Source organism: Astatotilapia calliptera, chromosome 11, assembly GCF_900246225.1.
Source record: "Astatotilapia calliptera chromosome 11, fAstCal1.2, whole genome shotgun sequence".
NCBI classification, from domain to species: Eukaryota; Metazoa; Chordata; class Actinopteri; order Cichliformes; family Cichlidae; genus Astatotilapia; species Astatotilapia calliptera.
This window is the reverse complement of record NC_039312.1, coordinates 11356666-11373000: the sequence shown is the minus strand read 5'-3', so window position 1 is coordinate 11373000 and position 16335 is coordinate 11356666. Positions and strand designations below refer to the sequence as shown.

Sequence of the window (16335 nt, the reverse complement as noted above, 5' to 3'; positions counted from 1 at the left end):
GTATTTATTAATCCATTTGATTTATAAATGGCACAGAATCTTAGTACATAAAGGTGTAAGAGTGATTTATTTGCATTTTAATGTTCTTTTAATTTACAATCTGTAAGTGCAAGACACTGATAGTTAGCAGAATGAAATGTAAGTAAACAAATCAAAAGGCCCCACATTTGACATATCACTGTAGAATAGGCACAGTGAATAATAATAAAATAGTATTAATACATGTGGTCACGCTTGCTGGAGCACTTAAACCTAACAAATCAGTTGTTAATTATTAGTAACACCTGTGCAGTCACTACATTGAGACAAAATGTCTGCAGTGAAAAAACATTCGGCAAAAAACCCGAATCTTTAAATGAAAATCTTCATCCATATCTTCACAGTATTGTTCTGAACTCATCAAAAATATAACTGGGCACATGAGCTTCCGCCACCTTAAAAATACAGAAAACACAAGGAAACACATGTTACTGTCACACAAATATAGTAGAGTACAGATGCAAAAAATAGTATTTTAAAATCTTTTTCCATAGCTGATGGTTATTAAATCTGGCTGTCCAATAATAATGCTCCTAAGCATATTGATGTTTCACCATTTCAGCTCTACTACTACCCCTGGGTACTGTCAACTTTGTCTACTCTTATCATTTACAACCTCTTAAAATATTTTCTAACACTAACACAAATAATATAGGGAAAGTTGCACCTACCTTACGTGACAGTTTTGTGTACTTCACGTAGTCTTCAAGGAACATCAGAGCTCCCACCACATCAGAAGGCATGTCAGGGATTTTCTGACTATAACAGGATCAAACGGAAGCTTTAATATGATTTCATGAGGCTATAACCAGATACATTTTATGTCCGGTAACACGATCCACAATCATCACCAAGGAAACCTACCACACAGAATATTTGATTTCGAATCTTATTTTAGAAATCTTTCTGAAGTTGTGAAGTCTGTTTTGCTACCTTGTGCACTGCTCCATGATTGAGCGGATGAATTGACCAATGAGAGCCAGGAACTGTTGTGTGTATCTGGAGTGGAACTGCTTGAGCAGGGTGAGCAAGCCGAGCACCAGTGGAGGCCAGTCGACCGGGTCTGTTGCTTTCCTGCAGGTCATTCCTGCCATAACACAAAACATCAAATTACAACCACATTCAGAGACATTCAGGGACTGTGCGTTAGCAGAAAAATGTGGGGAAAAACAAATCCATAAGATTTAATGCCGCTTTCTGAAAAATAATAAAGTCTGCTGCAACTGAACTAAGTGAAGAGGCGGCAGGGTACCCATTGTACTCAAAACTGTATAACCTGATCTCTTATCAACTTCAAACAGGTTACAGTGAACTAATGGGGGGAAAATCACCTTGGTTTTTGTTGTACTGAAGTTTAGGCAGCTGAGCAATAATAAAGAGGAAGTTGATGATGGGGAAGTACGGGAGGCGCTTTGTAGTGATGTAGATCTGTGTGAAGCATAAGTAGAACAAAAAGAGTCTGAACACGAACATCTGCTAATGTATAGCCAAAGAAAGCAAAAAACAGCTTGCATTTTGTGGTCGTCATTGAAAAGACTCATTTCGATTCAGGTGAAATCAGAACAAGGCTAACTGATTATGTGGGAAGAGATGCCCCTTCTGTTCAAACCTTGTTGAGAGGATTGTGAATGCCAGCAGCCTCCAGGTAGGCAGTGATATCGTACAAAAGAGTGTTGTCCTCTTTAGGATAAGGCAGGGATGGGTCCTGGTAATGGGCCTCAATGTCTGCCAGCAGAGACCTGGCAAGAACATAATCAGAGTCAGCATAAAAGAACAGTGTGAGACTAAAACAGACATGATGCAATTAGCAGGAGCATCCATCATGAAAGTCATTAACACAGAGTAGCACTTGGGGGGTAAGTAAAGAAAACATAAAAACAATTCAGTGCCATTATGGTAAGAATATACAGACTTGTTGAGGTTTTCCAGTGCAGCCGCCAAGTGTTTGGAGTCAAACTTGCAGGAGTAGTTAAGCTCATTAGCGATCTGCTGTCTGAGAATCTGCATCTGACCAACCTTCAATAAACACATGCATTCAAAATTATTTTAATCTCTTCATCAGAAAATTGTGACAATAAAGACCAAAAAAAAGGGATTTTCTTTTTTTACTTTTATTTTCTATTCACTAACGTGGGAACATGGAGCAGTACCTTCATGATGGCTTCCAGATATGTACCCCAGATCTTCTGGGATTTGGCCACAGCACTGCTGTAGACTTTGCTGGCATTAGCTACAGCAACAAAAACAATAATTAGATCTGTACAAGAAAAGGCAGGTTATAGATTCTCTAAGTGAATACCTACCCACAATGCCTTGGACTGGGCTGACGGCACCTTGCAATGTTCTGAAGACCTCCACCACAGCTTTGTCCTTCAGGATGGTCTTCTGAAGTATTGTCAGGAAGTTCTGATGAGACAAACACACACATTACTACAATCTGGGAGCCATACTAAACGCACTAAAGATACTACCAACATTGACATGATTTCAGGGATTGATCTTTGCTGACCTGAATGGCATCTTTTTTGGGGGGGAGTGGGGGGATGCTGAGGTAAATATTGGGGTAAATACCTGAAGTTCCCTGACAATCATGAAGCAGAGCAGTCGGTCCAGTCCATTAAGGCCAAATGTACCAAGGGTGTTCTGGATCTCAGAGAACAATCTGTTGTTAGTCACCTCCTGGTGGCTCTTCAGGTCATACCAGGTATTCATCTGGTCAATATAACACGTCACCCTATAGAAAGAATCAGTTTATTCCACCATCAATAAACTGCATAACCAAAGATTTTTTCTCCTCCATCCTCAGATATAAACTCAGTTATTCTGCTAATTTCGCTAACTCTTATTTCACTTCCACTGTTATGTCTGTGGAGACATACTTGGGATCAGTGATTCGGAGGATTTCTCTGCAGAGACGACCGATGAAAGTGGCAGACTCGTCCACAGAGGGAAACTTGGGAATAGGAATGTGGGTGGACTGGTGCACGCTCTGCCAGTCCTGGATCTGAAGAGAAGCAAGAAACAAGCCAATCAGCCAACTGCTATTACTGAGAAACAGCCAAACGACTAGAACGCGCCCCTGACTGATAGATAAGAAAATCTATCAGTCAGGGACAAACTGCTCTCAGTGCACTACTCAGGGAAAAGGAGAAAGCGTGTGAAGTTCGACCTTGGTTCTGAGAAAACTGTTGCACTCCTGTTCCACATTATAGTTGACGATGCGGGACACTTCCTCCTGCCAGATTTTAAGGCCATAAATGCTGACGTAGTCCTGGATGTATTCAAACGACCTGTAGAAGCCATCCATGGTGGCGCCCATCTCCTTTAACTTGGGCATCAGTTCACTGGGCTGAAAGAATTCAGTATTTTTTCTCTATTATTTTATTTCACTGCTGTTAATCCTTCAATATCATTGGGAAACTTAACATGGAAACTGGTCAACATAGAGCAAATATATCACAAACTTTATTTGACGATTAATAATCCATAACATACAACAGGTGTAGCGTCTCACCTTTGCCTTTGGATTGAATATTAAGCCTTTGTGCAGTGCATAAGCCACCCTCTTCACCAGCTCCTTCCTGATGCCATCCTCCAGAAGCTGCTTAGGATCCACCTTAAACATCACAGTGTGTTAATAAAGCAAACCTGTGCTGCACCAAATCCCTCAGCAGGATTGTATTAATCTTCTGAAAGACAGAAATCTTTGTTCTTAAAGTTCAGAAACCTTAATCACTGCATTTACCTTGATGATCCCAACGAGAGTAGTCTTCATCATTAAAATGCCCTCGGTGAAAATAGATATGTCATGAGTTAGTTTTGCCACCTGCAAAGACACAGAGCAGAACGATGTTTAGGCATGCAAAAATATAATATATATGAATAATATTGATATCAATCATTTATATAAAAGCCAATGTTTTGTTTGATTTTCAGTCTAAAAGACAAAAAAAGTCTCACTCTACAATGATCTTATTTTAATTTCAAGGCACTGGACTGCAATTCCAAATATGACTGAAAAAAAATTAAAAAGTAACTTCAGTACTTCACACTCTAATTAATCCAATTCAGCTAAGTCTGCTGGCACAATCTGTTTCCATATCACGCCTCCTTTTCCAATTTGTATTTCACATCAAAAGCTGTGAGCAGATTGAAAAATGTTAGCATGATTGCCTCCGACTCCCATACAGCTGATGAGGCGAGATCAAAACAGAACAAAATGAGCTCTCTTATCTATTTTTTTATTATTTTATTTTATACAACATCTGAAGATATTTTTTCCCCCTTTCTTTACATCAGTGACATTCTGATCAACACTCAAGGGGAAGGAGACAGTTTCATACACATCAGTTTGTCTCACTTCATAGCGAGCCGTCAGTTGGGCGTAGTCCTTTAGCTTGTCCTTATCCAGCCGTGTGGGCACCTCCATAATGTCGTGGATCTGAAGCTTGATTATTTTGGCCAGCGAAGTGAACATGCTCTCTGGGATAATTTGCAGCACCTGGAAGCAAGAAGATTAAAAAAAAGGACTGTTTATTGTATATCCATTAGATCAAGGATCTCGAGTACAGCCAGAAGGAAAAAATCTTCCAGCATAAAGTTATAGCTAAGAAGTTACCACAACGTCAAGGTACAGATGCACTAAGCACTTCTTTTTGGGTACATTTGCCAAACAGATGGTTTTTCAAAAATTCATCATTCCTGCAGCTGCTACAGCACTGATACTGACAAACAGTTTGCAGCATGCAGAGCTCATTTGTTAAAATAACAAGACTACACGCTAGGAGAATATTAGACCAAAACATTTCAAAGCAAAAGCTTTTGTAAGAGGAAAGAGAAGCAGAAAAAATGACATCATACACTACCTTTCTCACATAGGACACCAACTCTCCAGAGTAGAACTGAGAAACACTCAGCAGGTCAGCACTGTTGGCCTGGTTGATACGCAGCAATGGAAGATCCAATGCAGACGCCAGCTGGTCACACACACACATACAGAAAAAATGATTTTTAAATCACAGGTAACATTTCTCCATATCGAGATGATGGTCCACGTGAGCAGACTGCAAAAAAGTGACACGAATTTCCAAATTTTTTGGATGCATACTTGTGTAATGTTTAGGTTTTAGCGGAAAATTTGTCCTTAAAAAATACACAGAACAAAAAATGAAGTTTGACATAAATCATAAGGAAGTTCCTGATGTTTCTAAACAAGAAAAGGAAGAAACTGAGATTTTGAGGCAAAAAAGTATTAATTTTTAAATTTGTATATTCAGCACCGTTGCGTGTTTAGAGCAACATCACACTCATTGACAAATGCAGTGGCTAGATTAGTCACATTTGTTTATTTGGATCTAAAAAATCTGAAAAGTTCAGCTTGATTCGAAAAAATGAATGTTGCAAATTCGTTCAGCAAAGTTACGTGATCGGTGTAAACAGCTGCATTAAGAATAGGCGAGTCCAAAAACGACTGTGTATATGCTGGACGTATAAATTTGTTCATGAAATGCTACCACAGTGAATCTGCAATACTCATACATTTCGCAAGACATTTATCTGTGATGCATGAAGATATTGGTGCAACTGAAGGGGGAAAGTAGCTCTAATATGCTAAATAATGAGTGCTACTACAGTAAGTCAAGAAGCAGTGAATCTGAAAAGTCAAACTGTTTGACAATAACACTGTTTAGCACCGAGTCGACAGTCATATTGCAAGAGGAAGCAGTGGGATGTATTGTAATCGGCATATTTTGTCCCACTTCTAGACATAAATAGACCCTCACCTTCAGAAATGTAGCTCTCAGTTTGGTAACCATGGATGGGTTGACTCTGATGCTCTCCTGCATAATGGATGTAAAGCTGTAAAATAAAGCACAAGTCAGGAAAAAAAGACGAATTCATCAACACAGACAAACCAAAAACACAAGTGAAATAAATCAAAGCCAAAACACTTGCAGTGTTCTGTGGTGGTTTTGTGATGGTTTGCAGTTTAGAAAGGTAAGCAGAATGAGTTGCTGCTGTGTTTTGCAAACCAAGTGACGAGCACAGTGACTGTGCTCCACTAAGATTCACTAACCTGATGACAAAATATGACACTAGTTAAACTAACTACTTTACACTGGCCTTATTTTGTTTATTAAGTAAACAAAGAAGTAAATACCTGTCAATAATCTGCCACGCATAGGACAGATCTCCAACTATTTGCATGGTAATAAGGACTTCTTCTTTGATATTGATTGTGCGGATCATCTGGTGCAGGAACTTCCTGGTGTCAGCCAAGAACTGACAAACTTGCAGGTTGGACTCCAGCTGGTGGAACTCCTGGACCTGAAGTCCAAAAGGAGAAGGTTTTATAGGCACAGCCTGACAGCTTTCCTTTCAATATTTTTTTAAAATAGTAATAATAATTTTGTATTGGTATTGATTACATTTCTTGCAATTATCAGCAGCTTTATATAAACATGTTCCAAGCTTTGCTGCCAAATTCTATTAGTTCCAGTTCAGTATTTTTAATATATGTTGGCAGGACAGAGCAGAAAATGATGCCACTGTGCCAACACAATATTCCTATTACATAATCCTCTGTCTTTCTATTTACATGCATTTAATAGCAGTAAAAAAAAATCATCTCTTAATTTTTCCGCCATTCTGAAACATTGTACTTGGATTTGCTTGTTTTCTATGCATGAAGTTAAGGCAATCAAAACATAGTATTAGCACCATTGTTACCTTACACTGTGCTAATCCAAAAATGTAAAGCCATGCTGAAATATAATTATCATGCTCACCTCTACAAGAGCCTGTATAAGCTGGACCGTCTTCCTCCCAGCAGCCGTGGAGTCCTCATAGTTCAAAGACTCAATCTGCTTTGAGATTTCCCTGAACCAGGCCTGTAAGTTCTCTGCCAAGGACAGTAAAAGTGTGTCATTGAAGCAGATACAAAATGTTACCAAAGTATTTCACAAGCGGCAGTTACGCTCGAGGTAAGTATGACAGATGTAAATTTAATCCGCCGCTCCCTGCGTGTGTACCTTTAATGCATTTTTTCCATCTTGTTTCCCTGCCTCAACATTTTCCTCTGAACGCCTTCAAGCTTAAAATCTTTTAAGATTTCATGTCCCAACACTGAAATAATCCAAGCTGCATGCCCGAGGCTCCCATAGTCAGAACTACTTTTCAACGCTGTGTGTAAGTCTTCACCTTATCCATTCTCACAGTCCAACTCACCATTTTTCTCCACCCTGGTAAGAGGTTTGACACCAGAGAAGACTTCAGCCAGCTCAGTCATTCTCTCTGATCCCTCCTTCTTGTAGCTCTCCCATTTGATCTGCTTCTCTGACAGCATCTGCTTGAACATCTGGAAGAGGAATAGTGCAGATGCTAAGCTGATGAGGGAGGATTAGTCAGATGAGATGCGTAATTAGAACATTACATTTGTGTCCCCTCCAAATGACACACAGGCTAGCCATATGCTACCTGACAGTAGGCTAACAGGCAACCAGGCGGACACACCTAACGAGGACTACAGCTGGACAGATCACTTTGAAATTATAAAGGAACTCATTTTCCATTTTTACTCTTTAAAAAAGAGAAAAGATCACTTTAAAGAAATGCTACACTTTTGTCTTTAACATTTTTCACTTTTTTCCCTGTGATCATTTATATTATGTAACACTGATGAAAGACTCTCACCTCTTTAAGTGTGAACTCAAACTGAGCTGTGTCGAGCAGCAGCTGGAAAAGGATCTTAGGTTTGTACTTGGAGTCATTAAGTACTTGGTCTTTGATCTGACGAAGGCGCTTGTTGTTTGGGTCATAGGCTATGAGACAGAGGATGACTGATCACAAATCAATACACTATTTTCACCAACATCACCCTTATAAATGTTTGGACTTCATTGGACATTTACTCTACGAACAGTGTCATTTCAATACAGGTAAATTAAAATTAAGGATCAGATTTCAGAGTTCATTTCAGACTCATCCTTGACTTTACACATTTACAGTCATGTGTAAAATCGTTTTCAGAATACCCTTACTGCTCCCATAGGAGCGAAGTGGCAGCCAGGTGCTGCTAAATCAAATGCACTTGATTAACTCATCATTAGCAAGTGTCAGCACCTCTATAAAAGCTGACGTTTTGGCAATTTTCGGGTCTGGAGCATTCAGGTGTGTGCTAAGAGAATACCACAATCTTCCCAGAAGTGGACGTGCCAGCATCACCCTACAGGTCAGACTGTGGAATGCTCAGAGGAAGTTAAAAATAACTAAGCGGTTAGTTTGGCGTGTGTATTTTCAGAATAACTGAAAAGGAAAAGAATCAAGGTGCTGCGATGGCCAGTGAAGATCCAGACCTTGACCTGATTGAAATGCTGTGGCATTTAAAAGAGATATGCTCTGATCTGAAGCAACACTGTAAAGAAGAGTGGGCCAAAAAGTCCTCCACAGTGTCATACAGAAAAATGACTTCAAGTTGTTGATGTTAAAAGTTTTTTTTACAAGCTGAATTATGGGGTTTACTTTGTTTTTCACAGGACTGTAAATGCAACACAAGTGCTTACACCAATGTAAATGAGGAAAAAAGAAACCGCAGTATCTCACCTGACTCTGCAGAGTGCAACATCAGCCAGCGAATAGCAACATTGCAGTCTCTCAGACAGTTGAGCAGTTTTGGGATGTTGTCCAAGATAATTTCCTCCCTGAGGAAACCTTCCTTTAGCAGCTGCTGCACCTGAGGCCTCAGGCTTTCCATGCTGGCTGCATACCGAGTAGCCTACACGTACGGTGAAAAAAAACATGGCTCTTGTATACAGTGCACCATCTTTCATTCGGGGCAGTCAATTATTCATACATTCACTCCCACTAGTGGTCATTAGTGAGAATGGCCTGGTCTGCAGGTGAAAGACTAAATGTGGATTATTCAGTTAGCTCCTCCTGCCGTGTGTGTGTGCGTGTGTGTGTGTGTGTGTGTGTGTGTGTGTGTGTGTGTGTGTGTGTGTGTGTGTGTGTGAGAGAGAGAGAGAGAGAGAGAGAGAGAGAGAGAGAGAGGACTTTTTAATGACTCTTACAGCGTACAGCTCTACAGGCATCCCCATATTTGAAATGAGCTTTCCGGGAAAGGTTTATGAATGGCTTCCTGAAATTTGTTTCTGTTTACATTGTGTGCTGTTACAAATTCTGTGCACGCTGTCATCACTACCCGCACAGAACAAATAAGCACACTGCAGGACTGTAAATGAAAGAATCTGAGGTCTCTCTGACATTGAAGCTAATGTATTTTTTAATACCTGCTCTTTGATGTTAGCAGAGTCCAGGGTGTAGTTGAGCGCAGTCTTGGCAGCTTTGTATGGTTCCCAGGCTTCCACCAGGTTCACTGTGATCCCCATGTAAATACTGATAACCTGCAGAGAGACTACACTTCAGAAAAATATGCTCAACATTTAAAAAAAACTGAGCAAAAACATGGCACACATTTAAAAATAAATGACATAACCTTTTATAAAGATGTTTATATTCAGATCTACTGCAAATGGAAAAGACTTAACAAGTGCCTCACCCAATTATCAGGAAAGTATTTGTCCACTATCTCCCGCATCTTTGCCTGCTGGGTGTGCAGTATGGAGGGGCTGAAGAAGAGGCAGACGTAGAGCATGGCCGCCTGGTTAGCCAGTGCTGTGCTGCGATGTTCTGGTAGAGGATACGCAGAAACCTGGAGGAGAGGAGGAAAACGTCTTAAAAATTTGTAATGAGGGAAACATTGTGGGACAAGATCTGTTATTTAGTTTAACCACAAAGAGATTTTGGACCAAATGTTTCTCACTTGGTTGTAGATGTCGTCCGAGCGCAGCCTCCCAATGACCATGCTAGTAAAAGTGGCACTGATGGGAACTCTCTGGAAGTAGCTCTCCGGGTAGTTGGCTGGTCGTTTGGCTCCAGGCTGGCTGGAGTAGCCGGTGCTACGCAGGAGCTTACAGATGTCATCCAGGTTGGAGTCGCCCGAGGAACGGGCAGCACTGAAGAAAAAAAACGTGTTTTTCCAAATAGAAGAATGGATTGTTGGTGCCAGTATAACCCCCAAAAAAGTAATAATATAAAGAAGAAGAATTATTAATAGCCGTGAAATACAACTGGAATGTTATTTATGGGTAAACAGCATCCCTCTGTGTGTAGTGTACACTTTTGTGTCAGCTTGAACTGACACAGGAGTTAACCTTTTGGTGAGTCAAGTAAATGACTCACCCTCACTGGAAGCAAGCTCACTGGCTAACAGGTGATTGGAGTGCACTGAGCAAGTGAGTCACAAAGAGAGTGTCATGTGGATGTGTGGGGATGTGAGTCACAAGCGCACCTGTATCTATAATAGGAAACAAGCATCCTCTCTCTGACTTCTCCTTCAATTTTTTGGTCAATAACCAGCAGCATGACTCCATACAGGTAGAGAGCTTCACACTGGGAGAAGAGAAAACATGACCAATCAGTTCCTGGAGTGCTGTTTCGTTTCGTTTTGATGTGTTGTTTTGAGGGTTAAGCATGCACATTCATCTGACACGGGCGACTAATTCTCAGGAACAGATATTTAAAGATGTAAGCCTGCATGTAATGCAGACTTGTTTTGTAATGTTACAAAATTAAAATGAATTTGCATTTGTGTTACTTACTAGGAGCTGTTTCCCATCCTCATTTAGAAGCACAGTCTCCAAGGTCTGCTGAATATAAACACCCTCATGTAGGTCATCCAAATATCTTAAGAGAGGGAAAAAATAGCTCATCGACATCTTTTAAAACAGGGCTATTTAGCATGTGGTTAAACAGAAAACAGTGTTCCTCACGGTCAAGCACTGTGGTTTTAGTTTTTATTTGATTAAGACATAATTAATTCCAATAATTCCATCTCATTATACCTGTTAAGATCCACTATGTATTTGTGGACGCTCTCAAAAGCCAGATAGAACCTTGACAGAATCTCGATGTTGTTCTCTCTAAACTCTTCATCCAAGTCCTGAAGCTCCGGTTTGGCTTCCAGCTTTCCTTCATAATACTCAGGACCCTGAACAGGAAGCAACATTGTGTGACAATGCAAAGCAAATCCAAACGATGCCGAAAGACAGCTGAAACTAAAGCAATAATACTGCTTTTATTATCTTTTGCTTTTTAGGAAGACTTACAGCTAAATGTCAAAACCATTAGGGTGTATGTATTTATCCCAGTCACATCAATTGAATATTTCATTGTGCTGACTACTGCAAAACTAAGTATCCTTTGTGTGTGTAGTTTCCTCAAATAGAGACTTGGATAAGCTCTTGCAGCTTTCTCAGTACAAGCACGGTAAACTTTACACCACAGAGTAATTGGAGATCATTTATGTGAATTTCAGGAGCAGAACTACATCTCATACACTCCCCTTAATAAAAATAAAGTAATTCAAAATGTAAAGCCAAAGTAAAATCAAAATAAGTAAAAAAGTAAAGTCAAATACATGGCTAAATATAAAGTTTTACATACAAAGTTGACAATGTTCACAAACAGTCAATGTGTCCCCCTCCGGACACATGGCATATATCCATACAATCTCTGGAGTCACTGCAGCCACTACTGTGTGCTACCTACCGGCAACCCTGTGAAACTCCCCTCTTTCTACCAGTACATGTTTTGTTAGTGGTGAACAGCTGCAGAATTAAAATACACTTTACAATCAGATTATCCTTTTTCATACATTTTTTGATCATGCCTGGCCCAAGAGCTAATGCCAATCCGCTCTGAGGCTTTCCCTAATTCATGTTTACTCCACCTACCGCCTACTATAAATCCTGCCAAATCTCAATGAGGAAGTGGTCCAAGCTAATGAAAGGATCTTTTGAATTTCTGATGTAGTTCATACCTTGAAGTAGCTAAAGTCACAGATAATGTCTCCGTATTTCTGCTGGTCACTTTTGTCCTTGAGTCTAAAAACTGCAGGGATGAAGTCAGAGAGGCGCAGGAGCTCAGCAATGATGGCATTTCCTCTGGAAACTATCCTGAGGATAGCCTGGCCGCACAGGTTGTTGTCTGCCAGGAAGTCCACCATAATGGATACAGGAGGACGAGGAAGACGAGGAGGAGGAGGAAGATAGTGTAATAAGCTTTATTGCAGCAAATACTGTAGCTACACCTGAGAGACAAAGGAAAAGTGAAAAAAGTGAACTTAAAACAGCACGCAGGCTCTCTGAGGCCTTTCTGAAGCTGCAGGACATTTGTCGCACAGACAACAGAAAGAGCTTATTACAATCTATTGGCATCATTATTACAACAATTGACTGCGACGAGGAGATGTTATTATCATTCATAAGCATCATTTTCTCACATTTCAATCTTGACGTGTCTGCGTTTGTAAAACCTAAAAACCATAAGGTTTTCCAATGTTCCTGTTTCTTAGAGACAGACCAAAAACAGAACCGAAGTTAGTATATGATTGTAACCTGTAACTATAAGTTATCACTGAGCTAACGTTAGCATGTAGCCTACCTGCTAACTATTTTCATTAAATCTTACGCTGAAGATGACACACGAGCGCGTGCACAGGTCCAAACACCACGTGAGTGATTACCCTTTTACATTTTGACGTCTGAGTCGAGAGTGTACCGTTTAAAAACCCCAACACTGCTGGAGAAAGGTACTTACCTCCTTGCAGCTCCTCTTCCCTATTTACTTCCTCATAACCAGCCACATGACTTTGCTGCTGGGTGTGTTTGATTCTGTTCACCCACTGCCCCGGAGTCGAGCGGGAACAACTTTGTCAAACGCTTTGACCTCCACTACATGGTAATAGGCTGATGTATTATTACTTGTTTTATTATCGAAACATACCATGGCATAAACGTTCCTGAATTAATAACATGTAATAAGAAGGGCAGCTAAGATTAACTGAAGCAGGTGTTCTGGGAATCCATCCTACCTGACAAACCATCCTACCCGTTGTTTCTGCGTATGCGCACAACACGAATTTAAGTGGCGAACCGTCTTACCTTTGTGAATGTGACCTACAAACATACTTTAACAGGTAAAATGAAGTGGTAAACCGTCCTGGCTTTATGAATATGAGCTACAAGCATACTGTGATGGGCAAACATAAGTGGCAAACCGTCATACCTAGTTAAATTTGTGGTGGAATTACTCTGTGACAGCAGAAATGTGCATAAACAACTTACGGTAGGACGTTTTGCCAAAGGAGGATGGTTTGTCAGAATACCTGTACTTTGAAGTCAAATCAGGCAGATCCCTTATGTTTGCATATTTCCGCTAGGTGGCGACAGAGATCCACTAAAGCCTCAGTTTGTCTGTCTCGCTGCTGCTGCACCACACACTCAGGACCAGACTGTGTGCAGGTTTCTTGCTCCACAGGGATAGGATCTAAACTGAAATTAAATCCACAGGGAAGAAATTCAAAATATGGTTTGCAGTCGACAAATATCACCCCCCCAAAAAAAGTGTTTTCTTGCAGGCATCTGAAACAGACCTTTCTCTAACTACTGTTGCATGAAAATATATTTGCCTGAAGCATTATTTTCGCATGTTCCCAACTTGGATTAAAAAATAAATACATTTTTTAAAAATAAAAAAAAGTTTCTATGACCAGCACATGGCCACCATGGATGAATTAGTACAAGCCTTCATTTTTCCTTCAAAACTCTGATTGAATTGGAGCTCTATTGCCGATAAGTCTAAAACGCTGGCAGGCCCTTCCCTCAAAGCAGTGTGAGCCAGAGGTTAATAGCATTCAGATGGTGAGAGCTGTTTGTTTGACCTGCCACCTCTCTGTGTGACGAGAACAAGGTTTCATCTCAATCACAAGCCATTTGATGTCTTTGTGTGCCACAGCAGACTGTACAGCGTGTCGGCCCCCCCCCCCCCAATAATTAAATTCCAACGCGGTGCAAGGGCTGTCAATCTTTTCCTGCAAAATTGCTTTATCATTTTAACCTCATCTTATCTCTGAGATACAAAAGACTCTGTCTCAGGCTGTTTTTACAGATTGTCCTTAATGGTTTTAAGTTTCATCATTAGTGCAGAGTAGTGACTGACAAGGAAATGGGACACAGGGTGTAACATATGGCAAAAGAGAGCTATGCTTAATGTGCTCCCTTTCTCGCCCAGCCACTGGAGTAGCATTATTCCAAAGCGTTTTACACAGAGAAACCCTGACAGAGACCGATGCAATTTCGATTCACTGCTTGCCTCTTCATTGACCCAGCTGTCCACATGCTACACGCTGTGTCCCTGCAGCCGATGGATTCATTACCTGTTTACCATCACACCAAGGTCACATTCTCAGTAGCACCTGGGTCAGCTATATGGGTTTCCCGGGAAGCATCATGAAAGGTTTTCACTAATGAGGTCTCTTATTACACACCTTCTTCATTAACCTTCAGGGGCCTTGAGGCTTTCCTGTGCTTGTTATCTTGATTGGTCTTTCTGGGATCTCACTGAAGAACTGCTTTAATCCTAAAAATATTAGACAAATGTGTACAGAGGGGGAAAAAGGCTGCAATTTTATCCCAGGGAGTAATATTACACATATTGAATATTCATTTAAACATCGACAGGAGAATGACTAAATAGCCCTCATTTCTAGGCCCATTAAGAGCATTGACAGATCTCGCTCTCTCTCCCCTGAGCAGCCAGTGACCATCGACAGTAAGGTTAAGTAATTCTTCTCTGTAAATAAAGCCACTCAATTGGCTGACAGTGACCTGCTTCATGTGTTAACTAACTTGCCGAATTTCAAATTTTGAATATTTTTCAGAAACAGCGACTCTGAGATTTATAAACTGGAGGTTTTATTATCAGTATTCAGCAGCTATAGGAGGGTAATGTCTGGTCTGGGTGCACTAACACAAGGACGTGCATGGGTGTGAGCATGTGTGTGACTTGATGCATTAGTCCACACACACATACACACACATGCATGTGTCCCCCTCAGGCTCCATGTGCCCTTTATTAACAGCAAGTTGACTCTATTCAGCTTGACTAGTGATTAAACCTTTTCATGGCTGGAACTTTCACACCGCTGTGAACTGTGCGAGGTGATTAAAGCTGCTCAATTTGTAGTCCAGTCCCACTGCTATTCTTCTTCATTGATCTTGTTTCAGGCCCTTGAAGTGAGAGCTGCATGCAGCAGGCTTCTCTTATTGGACTTAGACAGGATGCATACTGTGCCTCACTCTTTCGATCCATCATGTATGAAAACTAATTAGTGTTCAAATTAGCTGCCATATATGGTTGGCATTTAGTAACATTTATGGGATTAACTTTGTTGTTGTTTCTTTTGATACTGTAAAGACTGATACCAGATGACTGATGAGAGCAAAAAGGAGTTGACTCTTTGAAGTTTTCCCATGAAGATACATCAGACTCAAGACCGGACTCCAGTAGGATTGGTTCTGAAGAGCATACTGATCAAAATAAAAAAGAAGAAGAAAAGGATCTTTGCGCTGATATGCCAGTGGGTTTTTACATATTTTATAGCCCCTGTTGAAATTTTGGCTCACATGATTGACACTTACTCAACCAGTTTCAATTTTCCCTAAGTGCACGCAAGTGGAGACACAAATACAACACCAACACACACTGCAGAAAGGCACAAAACTGCCAGGACAAGGGTTATTACATCACTAACTCTAGATGCCAAAACACTTCCCACATGGAGTTACGAGGCTAACAAGTGGTTTCAAGTCAAATAGCAAAGGCTGATTGTGGTAATGCTCTAATATCAGATTCGATCAAGCAGCAGATGTCTTTTTATTGCAAGTCATTACTGCTGTCATACTTATTAGCATATAAATGGTTTCTGGGCCTATGGAGACCGAAAAGTTATTGCATGTGTAATTGAACCTGATCTCTGCTCTGTGATTGAGATGTCCCAACACACACACTCTGCCGTGCACATTGAGCACATTGTGCTTTTTTTGTTCTTCTCATTTAAATGCGGTTTTAGGTTGTGATTTTTCCTTTAAATACAAACAGAAGAGAAGGAAACAGAGGAGGATGTTTGATGGTAATCGTCTATTGCAGTCATTATAATCAAGTTTATTTCTAACACAGCCACAGGAATAACAGTTTGTTGATAGTGATTCACAAATATCCCTGCTGCTTTTAAGTTTAATCTTTAAATGTAATATATATTTTACAGTACTGTCCAAACATTTTGAGCTATGTCACATTTCTTGTCATTTTGCCAGGAGAATAAAAAAAATTGATGCAGGAATATGTGAAATAGGTAACACAGAGGTTGTGCAATTGTTAAAAGTAAAAAAATAGCAT

The 16335-nt window shown here is 40.4% G+C and overlaps 1 protein-coding gene across 2 annotated transcripts; it reads right to left on the bottom strand.

The window, feature by feature from the left end:
* Window positions 1–48: 48 nt before the first annotated feature.
* Window positions 49–12786, bottom strand: washc5 (WASH complex subunit 5). Of its 2 annotated transcripts, XM_026184785.1 has the most exons (30): window positions 12541–12670; window positions 12380–12446; window positions 11918–12187; window positions 10941–11086; window positions 10698–10782; window positions 10388–10488; window positions 9860–10052; window positions 9596–9748; window positions 9327–9440; window positions 8641–8812; window positions 7732–7859; window positions 7267–7396; window positions 6828–6940; window positions 6200–6366; window positions 5823–5898; window positions 4905–5015; window positions 4400–4540; window positions 3785–3865; window positions 3554–3655; window positions 3209–3388; window positions 2919–3043; window positions 2611–2773; window positions 2343–2445; window positions 2190–2269; window positions 1952–2055; window positions 1649–1778; window positions 1371–1467; window positions 973–1126; window positions 711–798; window positions 49–434 (listed from the first exon to the last, which is right to left on the bottom strand). In XM_026184785.1, exons 3-30 carry the CDS (start codon window positions 12101–12103, stop codon window positions 378–380), a joined length of 3480 nt encoding a protein of 1159 aa, XP_026040570.1. In that variant the 5' UTR covers window positions 12104–12187; window positions 12380–12446; window positions 12541–12670; the 3' UTR covers window positions 49–377. The 2 variants fall into 2 exon arrangements, with proteins under 2 accessions (XP_026040570.1, XP_026040569.1); XM_026184784.1 differs by lacking the exons at window positions 12380–12446; window positions 12541–12670 and adding an exon at window positions 12697–12786.
* Between the last annotated feature and the right edge of the window lie 3549 nt (window positions 12787–16335).

What these genes read in the sequence shown, in the direction of transcription:
- washc5 (XM_026184784.1), bottom strand. Translation starts at nt 12,103, where the DNA reads ATGGTGGACTTCCTGGCAGACAACAACCTGTGCGGCCAGGCTATCCTC. An exon ending in TGAGAGCTACATTTCTGAAG is followed by an intron (nt 5,016 to 5,822) that starts GTGAGGGTCTAT and finishes GTGTGTGACCAG; the next exon opens with CTGGCGTCTGCATTGGATCT. An exon ending in TGGTGTCCTATGTGAGAAAG is followed by an intron (nt 4,541 to 4,904) that starts GTAGTGTATGAT and finishes TCTTGCTTCCAG; the next exon opens with GTGCTGCAAATTATCCCAGA.